Source organism: Pelophylax lessonae, assembly GCF_965119305.1.
Source record: "Pelophylax lessonae genome assembly, chromosome: 8".
In the NCBI taxonomy this organism is placed as follows: domain Eukaryota; kingdom Metazoa; phylum Chordata; class Amphibia; order Anura; family Ranidae; genus Pelophylax; species Pelophylax lessonae.
Window position 1 is genome coordinate 269546045 of NC_138775.1, and position 11698 is coordinate 269557742.

Here is an 11698-nt window from a genome sequence, read left to right on the forward strand (position 1 = left end):
CCCCTCCCGCCCCCCCCGGTAACGATCGAGCGGCTCCCGAACTGCATTGATCGTTACTGACGGAAAGCCGACCGTCGGCTTCAAACAACGGTACCGGTGTTCCGTGAAAATTACCTACCCGTGAGAAAAACCTACCCCTCGTCACTTCCGGTGCTCGGCACTGTATGTAATGCAGCGGTTACATTAAAACAACTGTGCTGAAATACGAGTCATCTCCGCTCCTGTGCCTGTCACTTCCCTCATCTCGGATAGTAAATATAAAAGCGGCGGCGGCTGTATGAATACATAAATCACGGAGCCTAGAGCCGATTTCATATTTACTTGCCGAGAGCAGGGAAGTGACAGGCACAGGAGCGGAGATGACTCGTATTTCTGCACAGCTGTTTTATGTAACCGCCGCGTCGGTAGGTTTATTTCACAGTACACCGTGATCGTTTCATACTAGTGCGCATGCGCACTAGTATGCTCCTCTGTTCTTCCATTAGGTATCCGGAGCTCTGAACATGCGCACTGCTGCGCTGCTCAACTGTTTCTGCCCGGAAGTGACGAGGGTAGGTAATTCTCATGGGGTAGGTAATTCTCACGTCTAGCTAGAGGCATCATCCCGGTATAACCAATCAAAGTCAGCCGACGTAGATCTACGTGGCTGGTCGTTAAGTGGTTAAAGTTGGAGTATCCCACCAATCCCTTCTCCTATCCAAGTTCTACCATTAACCACTTTAAGACCGAAAGGATTTGCCCCCTTAACCACTTAAACCCCGGAAGATTTTACCCCCATTCCGACCAGGGGGTATTTTGCGATTCGGCACTGCGTGACTTTAACGGACAATTGCGCGGTCGTGCGACGCTGTACCTAAACGAATTTGGCGTCCTTTTTTTCCCACAAACAGAGCTTTCTTTTGGTGGTATTTGATCACCTGTGTGATTTTTTGATCAAAATTTTTGAAACAAAAAAAGAGCGTCAATTTTGCAAAAATAGCAATATTTTTCACATTTTTTTATATGAAATTCCCCCCCAAAAAAATGTAAAAATCAAAATTTTTTAACATTTTCGGCCAATTTGTTTTATGCTACCTATGTGTGGTAAAAAAAATCGCAAAAAGCGTATTCTGATTGGTTTGCGCAAAAGTTATCGCGTTTACTAACAAAGGGAAAGATTTTTGTCATTTTTGTTGTTTTTTTTTTTTAACGCGTAATGGCGGCGATCTGCGATTTTTTTTTTTTGCGGTACTGCGACATTGCGGCGGACAGATCGGACCCTTGACTGACATTTTTGACACTTTTGTGGTTACCAGTGACATTTCTACAGTAATCAGTGTTATATATATGCACTGTTACTGTAAAAATACACTGGTAGTGAAGGGGTTAACTTTATTTGGGAGGGAGGGGCTGTGTGTGTCCCTAGGGGTGTGCTTTCTACTGTGATTGGCTGTGGCTTGAGCTGTAAGGACACTGATCAACGGATCTACATAGTAGATCCATGTGATCAGTGTCTTTACAGCGAGGAGAATGACAGGTGGCTTGTTTACACAAGCTGCCTGACATTCTCCCTCTCCCCCGCCGATCGCCTCCGGGGGCGCGCGCTCGCTCCCTAGACCCTCACAAGCAAGCGACGTAGCCCTACGTTAGTTTGCCTGTGAGAGGCTGACCGCCGACGTAGATAGTCGTGCGGCGGTCGGCAAGTGGTTAATAACCAGGCCCTAATTTGCGAATTCGGCATTAGATAATTATAACTTTGACAATTGCGAGGTCGTGCAATGCTGTACCCAAACTAAGTTTACCTCTTTTTTTCCCCCCACAAATAGAGCTTTCTTTTGGTGGTATTTGATTACCTGTACGATTTTTATTTTTCACGCTATAAACAAAAATGGCGACAATTTTGAATAATTTTCACATTTGGCTATATAACATTCTCAAAAAAAAAATAAAATGGTAAAAATCTAAATTTTTTAACATTTTAGGCCAATTTGTTTTTTGCTACATATTTTTGATAACAAAAAATCGCAATAAGCGTATTTTGATTGGTTTACGCAAAAGTTATCGCGTCTACTAACTACTGGAAAGATTTATGTCATTTTTATTGTGTTTTTTTTTTTTTTTTTGCTAGTAACGTCAGCAATCTGCAATTTTTTTGCAGGACTGCGACATTGCGACGGACGGTTCGGACCCCTGACTGACATTTTTGACACTTTTGGGGGTCCAGTGACATTACTACAGTAATCAGTGCTAAAAATATGCACTGTTACTGTAATAAGGGCATTGGCAGGGAAGGGGCTTACCCTGTTGGTGATCAAGGGGTTAAATGTGAGCCTAGGGGAGTGATTCTAACTGTGGGGGGGGGGGGGGGTTGGGCTTGTGAAATGACTATAGAGACCTGTGATCCTATATAGAAGGATGTGATCATCCCAGGGAGGAGGACGGTCGGCTGTGTTTACAACAGCCGACCGTCCTTCTCTCTCAGCGGGGAACGATCGCGGGGGTCAGGTGGCAATCGGAGCCGCCTGCCCGCTGCATCGGATTCCCCGCTGATGATCGGGGGCGGGAGCGCAGCAGCGTGTGCTCGCCCACTAGCAGCTGCCTGACACCCGCATCGGCTTCCCCGCTGACGATCGGGGGCGGGAGTGCAGCGGCGTGCGCTCGCCCCCTAGCAGCCGCCTGACACCCGCAGCGGCTTCCTTGCTGACGATCGGGGTGCACGCTCGCCCCCTAGCTGCCTTCAAGCGAGCGACGTCGTTTTGCCTCCTGCTGCAGTGAATATGCAGGAGGCGTCAGCAAGTGGATAAATACAAAAAAAACAAACACCCTAGACTGGCCATTGGATAACGAGCGGAAGAGTGTGAAAATACTCAGGTGTCTGGCTGCAGGATAATCAGAGGGAGGCTCAGGGAAGACTGCATTCAGCAACCCCCATGGGGGCAGCTCTACAAATAAATACAGTAAAACCTTGGATTGCGAGCATAATTCGTTCCGGAAGCATGCTTGTAATCCAAAGCACTCTTATATCAAAGCGAATTTCCCCATAAGAAATAATGGAAACTCAGATGATTCGTTCCACAAGTCCTTCGGTTTATAGTCTATATACAAAGATTATAGCAATGTGATAGGTTGTGTAACCATAAAATGTCCATCCACAATATGCAGCCTTCCCAAGGGGATTAGAAGCAAAATCTAGTAGAGCTACAGCATATAAGAGAGATCAGAGGCGCCTCTAAGTGTAGCAATATGGTTACATTTAATGAAGGTTCAACATTTAGCAACTCACATGGTTGATGATTAAAATAGGCACATCTAAGTATGCAGGCATCCGGGGTAAAGCTGTCCACATAGACCATCTTCTGATCCACCGGCTCTCACCACTGTCAGTCTGCAATCCTGACCGGGAAGAATAGCCTGCAGTAGAGTGATCTGAAAGTGAGACTTTAAATCACTCGTGGAGTGCAGCGTGGAAGGGTCTGATGAAGATGGCTGTGCAGAAGATCTATGTGGACAGCTTTACCCCAGATGCCTGCATACTTAGATGTGCCTGTTTTAATTATCAACCATGTGAGTTGCTAAATATTGAACCTTCATTAAATGTAACCATATTGCTACACTTTAGAGGCTCCTCTTTTCTTTTTTATACATGACGCTACTTGTATATCAAGACATCGCTTGTATATCAAGTCAAAATTTATTTAAAAAATTTGCTTGTCTTGCAAAGCGCTCTCAAACCAAGTTACTCTCAAACCAAGGTTTTACTGTACTCAAATAAATACAAAAATACAAATAAATCAAATAAATAATTTGACTTTATTTATAAGCTGTCAGTTTGTTCTTTTAATTCTGAGCAATAAAACCCCAACATGGTTCTAAGAAAAATTACTTTGATTGTGATCATGGTTTAAGCAGGAAATGTTAGTTTTTTTTTTTTTGAACACTTTTAGAGTTTTATAGAAAAACGGAGCGTTGTGTTCTATTTGTATGATTCAGTACAAGGTCTGCTTTTTATAGAAGATACATTGCTGTAATCTGAGAGCGCGTGTTCTGAACTCGCAACAAACGGTCACCTCTAGCCTGCAGCATGAACATAAATGCAATTCATTATATGCAGTGACCCTGCCAATTGAGCATGAAGCGGTGCAACATGTTGTGTATTATTTTACTCTGACATATTTTTATTGGAAACATAAAGTCTGTGTTAGAAATCTGCAGACTCTTCTTTAGAATTCCATTATTGAATTCCATCACCAGGGATGAAAGTCTGAGTTGCAAGAATGTATCCGGCTAAGAGAGGGATCAGAAACACTTTCCCATACGTGTTTATATAATGGCCGTCTATATCATTTTTATGGGCTTGTGACTATATATAGGCCTGTATGTGTGATACACACACACACATATACAATATATATATATCTCAAATAATAAAAGATGCAATCCAATTGTTGCAAATAACTCCCCTTCTGATCTTCATGCATTAATAAATAAACCAGTGGCGGCCCGTCCATTGGGGGCACAGGGGCACCGCCCCCCCCTATCCATGCGTCCGTTCCCTAATCTACATGCGGGACGCATGGATTCCAATTTTTTTTTTTTTTTAAGCACGTGATTAGAGCCAGAGGCTCTAATAGGCTTCCGAAAGGGTGGGCTTGGGGTGCAGAGCACCACACAGTTGTGTGACAATAGCGAATGAATATTCACTATTGCCACAGTGATTCTCCTCCCGGCCAATCAGGAAGCGGGTCCTGAGACCTGTTTCCCGATTGGCTGAAGAGAAAGCATCCTATTGGCCAAGAAGGATGGAGGAGACGGCCGCCAAGAGGGAACATGGAGACTGAGGGGGAAGTCGCTGGCTGTCAGTCCTGCAGAGCAAGGTAAGTAAACTGGCACAGGGGGGGGGGGGGGGGATATGGTGGCACGGGCTGGAGTGATTAACATATCAAAAGTTTAAACTGAGAAAATGTATCATTTTAAGGAAAAAATAAATTGATTTTAAATTTCATGGCATCAACACATCTCAAAAAAGTTGGGACAAGGCCATGTTTACCACTGTGTGGCCTCTCCTCTTCTTTTTATAACAGTCTGCAAATGTCTGGGGACTGAGGAGACAAGTTGCTCAAGTTTAGGAATAGGAATGTTGTTCCATTCTTGTCTAATACAGGCTTCTAGTTGCTCAACTGTCTTAGGTCTTCTCTGTCACATCTTCCTCTTTATGATGCGCCAAATGTTTTCTATGGGTGAAAGATCTGGACTGCAGGCTGGCCATTTCAGCACCGGATCCTTCTTCTACGCAGCCATGATGTTGTAATTGATGCAGTATGTGGTCTGGCATTGTCATGTTGGAAAATGCAAGGTCTTCCCTGGAAGAGACGAAGTCTGGATGGGATCATATGTTGTTCTAGAACTTGGATATACCTTTCAGCATTGATGGTGCCTTTCCAGATGTGTGAGCTGCCCATTCCACACACACTCATGCAACCCCATACCATCAGAGATGCAGGCTTCTGAACTGAGCGCTGAGAACAACTAGGGTTGTCCTTGTCCTCTTTTGTCCGGCTGACATGGCGTCCCAGTTTAACCAAAAAGAACTTCAAATTTTGATTCGTCTGACCACAGAAGAGTTTTCCACTTTGCCACAGACCATTTTAAATGAGCCTTGGCCCAGAGAAAACGCCTGCGCTTCTGGATCATGTTTAGATTTGGCTTCTTTTTTGGCCTATAGAGTTTTAACTGGCAACGGTGAATGGCACGGTGGATTGTGTTCACCGAAAATGTTTTCTGGAAGTATTCCTGAGCCCATGTTGTGATTTCCATTACAGTAACATTCCTGTATGTGATGCAGTGCCGTCTAAGGGCCCTAAGTTCACCGCCATCCAGTATGGTTTTCCGGCCTTGACCCTTACACACAGAGATTGTTCCAGATTCTCTGAATCTTTGGATGATATTATGCACTGTAAATGATGAGAACTTCAAACTCTTTGCAATTTTTCTGTGAGAAACTCCTTTCTGATATTGCTCCACTATTTCTCGCTGCAGCATTGGGGGAATTGGTGATCCTCTGCCCATCTTGAAGTCTGAGGGACACTGCCACTCTTTTATGTTGCCAATCGACCTAATAAGTTGCAAATTGGTCCTCCAGCTCTTCCTTATATGTACATTTACCTTTTCCGGCCTCTTATTGCTACCTGTCCCAAATTTTTTGGAATGTGTAGCTCTCATGAAATCCAAAATGAGCCAATATTTGGCATAACATTTCAAAATGTCTCACTTTCAACATTTGATATGTTATTTATATTATATTGTGAATAAAATATGAGTTTATGAGATTTGTAAATTAATCCATTCCTTTTATACTCACAATTTGTACAGTGTCCCAACTTTTTTGGAATTGGGGTTGTATGTTTAATTTATTGTTGTTTTTTTTTTTTAATTAAATCATCTTTTTTTTTTTTTTTTTTTTTTACAATCATTTTATTGCTGTCACATCACCCATATGTGAAAAGGGCCTACATATTTTTGACAAACTGTGATATATATATATATATGTATATATATATAAATTATTTATACCCATAATTTTAGCTTTAGATCAACTTGCAAGGATGGAAATATAAGTACTGATGACTTTTTAAAACTGTCATCCTGATTCTGACTTCACTAATGAGTCACCAACATTTGACACTGTCAGAGAGCTGAGCAGAGTAATTCTGTACAATTCAGTATTATGGTAAAACTTAACCCTGACTGTGCCGCTCTCAGTGGAGCAACAAATATCTAATATGTGAACTTCTTCTATTTCATATTTGTCCCAGCTCTTGAAGTATGGCTTAGGATAAGTAGTAAATATTCAAGTTTATGTAAAACTAGTAACTAAAATTTCATCTACTAGCATGTTAATGTTATTTAAAAAGTTTTCCATTTTTAAATTTACAGTTTTTAAAAAAATACCTGTGACCTCGCTGATGGCCTTTGTTTGGGGACCTCCTGTTATAGAGTAACAATGTCTCTGTGCCCCAATTTCTCTCCTGTGTCGTCACCCTGTCACACAGGTTCCTTATAGAGACAAGTGGCCACTTTGTGCAGGCATCTTTTTTGTAGTGTAACACACTCACAAAATTTAGCACTAGGTGCACAATTAGGTGAGCACACAAAAGTGAAGCACACAATAAAAGTGCACAGGGTGTACATATGGTCCTCCCCCAAATAGAAATGACCCTGGCCCTGATCCCCTAGGGCGAAAGCCTCCTGACAGGGACTGGGGTACTCATGGCCCAACTGGTCTGAACCAGGCGGACCTCTTTCTTCAAGAGGTCTGCTAAAGTGAAGCCAAGTACTAGGTGGGGCTCCCCCAAAGGGAGACCCCATTGAAGGAGGAGAACCTGACCAAAAGACCACGTACCCTCCTCCCCATGACATTTAGGGCAAGTCCACAGATCTTCATCCTACCAATCAGGAGTGAGTAAAGTGCATACATACATGCATACTATGCAAAAAGCTTCAAGTAAGTGACTAACTACAAATAAAAATGGGGTGGGGGAAGTGGATACTGTTAATGCTTCAAAAGTTCTAATGCGCTAGATAATGGCAGGCCTTTGAGCCAGAATAAAAAATTCCTCCGGTCGTAGCCAAAGGGCCCGGGCCTGAAGGCAGGTGAGAAATGAGCGTGCAGTGGTGTCGTGACCTTGGTGCCAACAATCTTATAGTAAGCTCTTCGACCATGTTACTCCAGGGGCACGTACACTGCGGACTTCTCTCAGCCAGGCACCTTGCCAGGTCAGCACAGCACCATCCCTACCAGAAGGTATTAGAACTTAGGACTCTTATGGAGAGCCTTGTCTTTAACCGTAGACAAGCCTGGTGCACCAGGCCAGAATCAACCCAGGGGGAAAAAAAATGCCCTCCTACCACTTCCACCATTCCCACCTTATTACATCAGGCCGGATACTTGACAGAGCCCCCTTTGCTATAGAGGGCACTCCGTTCTCTCTCACAAAAACTGCTAAGAACAAATGCTACACTTGATCTTCAGTTGTCAATGTCATCAAGTTAGTCCAGATAATGCGGTGCAGAAATCTCTGGAATACATGCAGACAAAAAAGTAATGAGGTAGTTTCTGGAGAGCTCCAGTGGTGAGATGCAAAATGCATACAAAATGGTGAAAACAGTTTGTTACAACAAAGACATGTGGCAAGTGTTTATAATAAAAAATGCAAACTAAATTTTTCAGTTCATGTTTACATCTGCTTTTGCATATTGCTATGAAGGAACTGTAGGTGTATCTGTGCATACAGAAGGCAGCTACAGTGCCTTGCGAAAGTAACTTTGCGACCTTTTGCCACATTTCAGACTTCAAACATAAAGAGATAAAACTTATTTTTTTGTGAAGAATCAACAATCATGAAGTGGAACAAAATTTATTGGATATTTCAAACTTTTTTAACAAATAAAAAAACTGAAAAATTGGGCGTGCAAAATTATTCAGCCCCCTTAAGTTAATACTTTGTAGCGCCACCTTTTGCTGCGATTACAGCTGTAAGTCGCTTGGGGTATGTCTCTATCAGTTTTGCACATCGAGAGACTGAAATTTTTGCCCATTCCTCCTTGCAAAACAGCTCGAGCTCAGTGAGGTTGGATGGAGAGCGTTTGTGAATAGCAGTTTTCAGTTCTTTCCACAGATTCTCGATTGGATTCAGGTCTGGACTTTGACTTGGCCATTCTAACACCTGGATATGTTTATTTGTGAACTATTCCCTTGTAGATTTTGGTTTATGTTTTGGATCATTGTCTTGTTGGAAGACAAATCTCCGTCCCAGTCTCAGGTCTTTTGCAGACTCCATCTTCCAGAATGGACCTATATTTGGCTCCATCCATCTTCCCATCAATTTTAACCATCTTCCCTGTCCCTGCTGAAGAAAAGCAGGCCCAAACCATGATGCTGCCACCACCATGTTTGACAGTGGGGATGGTGTGTTCAGGGTGATGAGCTGTGTTGCTTTTACGCCAAACATAACGTTTTGCATTGTTGCCAAAAAGTTTGATTTTGGTTTCATCTGACCAGAGCACCTTCTTCCACATGTTTGGTGTGTCTCCCAGGTGGCTTGTGGCAAACTTTAAATGACACTTTTTATGGATATCTTTAAGAAATTTCTTTCTTCTTGCCACTCTTCCATAAAGGCCAGATTTGTGCAGTATACGACTGATTGTTGTCCTATGGACAGAGTCTCCCACCTCAGCTGTAGATCTCTGCAGTTCATCCAGAGTGATCATGGGCCTCTTGGCTGCATCTCTGATCAGTCTTCTCCTTGTATGAGCTGAAAGTTTAGAGGGACGGCCGGGTCTTCGTAGATTTGCAGTGGTCTGATACTCCTTCCATTTCAATATTATCGCTTGCACAGTGCTCCTTGGGATGTTTAAAGCTTGGGAAATCTTTTTGTATCCAAATCTGGCTTTAAACTTCTCTACAACAGTATCTCGGACCTGCCTGGTGTATTCCTTGTTCTTCATGATGCTCTCTGCACTTTAAACGAACCTCTGAGACTATCACAGTGCAGGTGCATTTATACAGAGCCTTGATTACACACATGTGGATTCTATTTATCATCATTAGTCATTTAGGTCAACATTGGATCATTCAAAGATCCTCACTGAACTTCTGGAGAGAGTTTGCTGCACTGAAAGTAAAGGGGCTGAATAATTTTGCACGCCCAATTTTTCAGTTTTTTATTTGTTAACAAAGTTTGAAATATCCAATAAATTTTGTTCCACTTCATGATTTGTGTCCCACTTGTTGTTGATTCTTCAAAAAAAATTACAGCCTGAAATGTGGCAAAAGGTCGCAAAGTTCAAGGGGGCCGAAATACTTTTGCAAGGCACTGTAGGTATACAAAATGCTTTATGCCTTTTCATTCCATATGTTGGACTGGTAACCAGAGCAGACCCTTAATACATGCCAGAGAAATCTATTCTAGGACACCCTCTGTCAGTCCAGCTTTCTTCCATCTCTCACCTGCACAAGCCCCGAGGAAGGATAAGTTAACCTCCCTGGCGGTAACCCCGAGCGTGACTCGGGGTGGATTTTTCAGTGCAGGATCGGTATCCCCGAGTCACGCTCGGGGTAGATGTGCAGGCGATCCAGCGATGATCTCTCATTGCTGTGACCGCCAGCCGAGATCCCCACCGCTCTCCGTCGGTCTGATGACTTCCTAGTTCCGTTCCCTGCAGCAGCAATGCTACATGGGAGCGGAACTAGGGAGGGAAATTTAAAAAAAAAAAAACGTTGCACAAAACACAAACACATAACACATTTTATATTATATATATTATATGCATATATATATATATATATATATATATATATGCGCGCACACACACACATATATATATATATATATATATATATATATATATATATATATATATATATATATATATATATATATATATATATATATATATATATATTATTGATTCGATTATAATTCTTTTTTTTTTCCAATAAAAAGCTTTATTGCAAGAATTGTCAAATACAAACTTTAGCTTTGCAACGGAAATGACATTGATACATTTCAAATTGGAACGCTTGGCAAATATAATTCATGCGTATAATACATATATATATATACACACATATATATAATATATTATATAATAAAATTATATTATTGATTCGATTATAATTCATGCGTTTGTGTTTCAAATTTATCACATCTGGGATGTCTACTAGAGTCTTGTTTTGGTCAGGTTTAAGTCAGTAATTACTAAGAATTGTAGGCCTATAATAAATAACACCAAATTTCCATTAAAAAAATTGTACCGCTTTTGGTACAGAATTCCTGACAGAATCATACCGCCAGGGAGGTTAAAGCCCTCAAACACATTGACTATGAATATATTTATTTTAATGACAAATAAAAATTGAAGTCAAATTTCAACCAACGTCTTGTGCTCTCTTCACTCTACCAAATTTAGATAAAGTTGAGTCTACAGTTCCAAGATATATATATATATATGCAAAATTGGACTACTTTAAATTTTAAATTGTCTTTATTGCCAAAAAAAAAAATAATACAATATATTTTTCTTCTCTTTACAGGTGATTATGCTAAAAATGATCTTCAATCATACCTCAGTTGAAAATTGCAGGCCACCTTTGGCGATGCAAAGCCCAGGAGTGCAAAAAGACTGTAACTTCTTTTTGACGGCCATCCGCCTGGCCTCCCTCAACCAAATACTTGACCCTTGGGTTTACCTCTTGCTCCGGCAAATTCTGCTTAGAAAGTTTTGTCAAGTAGCGAATGCCGTGTCAAATTGCTCCACTGATGCCCACAAAGATCATCCAATCATATTAAATACAGATGTGAAAAAACCAGAAGGCTGACACATTTATGAAGACCTTGCATGCTGAAAAGGAAAAAATATTTAAAGGGTAAATCCACCCCAAACAGATTGCAGATTGAGGTTGGCAGGATGAATCGGCCATTAAGTGCATTTATGGGAGGATCTGGGAACCAAGAGCTTTGTCATTGCAATCAGGTCCCACGCTTGCAGAGCAAGGAACTTCAGAAGTGAGACTTCAACATCAGATTCCACAACTCCACCCAACTGCTGCAGCCCACCCAACAACTTCACCCACCTAGGGCCACCTGTCTTGATGCTGCACTTAGTTTCCACATGCCACCAGCTCTACTCACCACCAGCGTGGATCAGTTTCATTCAGTGC

At 41.8% G+C, this 11698-nt stretch overlaps 1 protein-coding gene across 1 annotated transcript in view; it reads left to right on the forward strand.

Moving 5' to 3' along the window:
- The window catches only part of PTGER3 (prostaglandin E receptor 3), a 69693-nt gene extending 58305 nt beyond the window's left edge, over positions 1–11388 (forward strand). The window contains exon 2 of the mRNA XM_082265939.1: positions 11072–11388. Within this exon, the coding sequence (XP_082122065.1) occupies positions 11072–11356 (285 nt within the window). The 3' untranslated portion in view covers positions 11357–11388. The remainder of the gene's footprint in view (positions 1–11071) is intronic.
- The last annotated feature ends 310 nt before the right edge of the window (positions 11389–11698 follow it).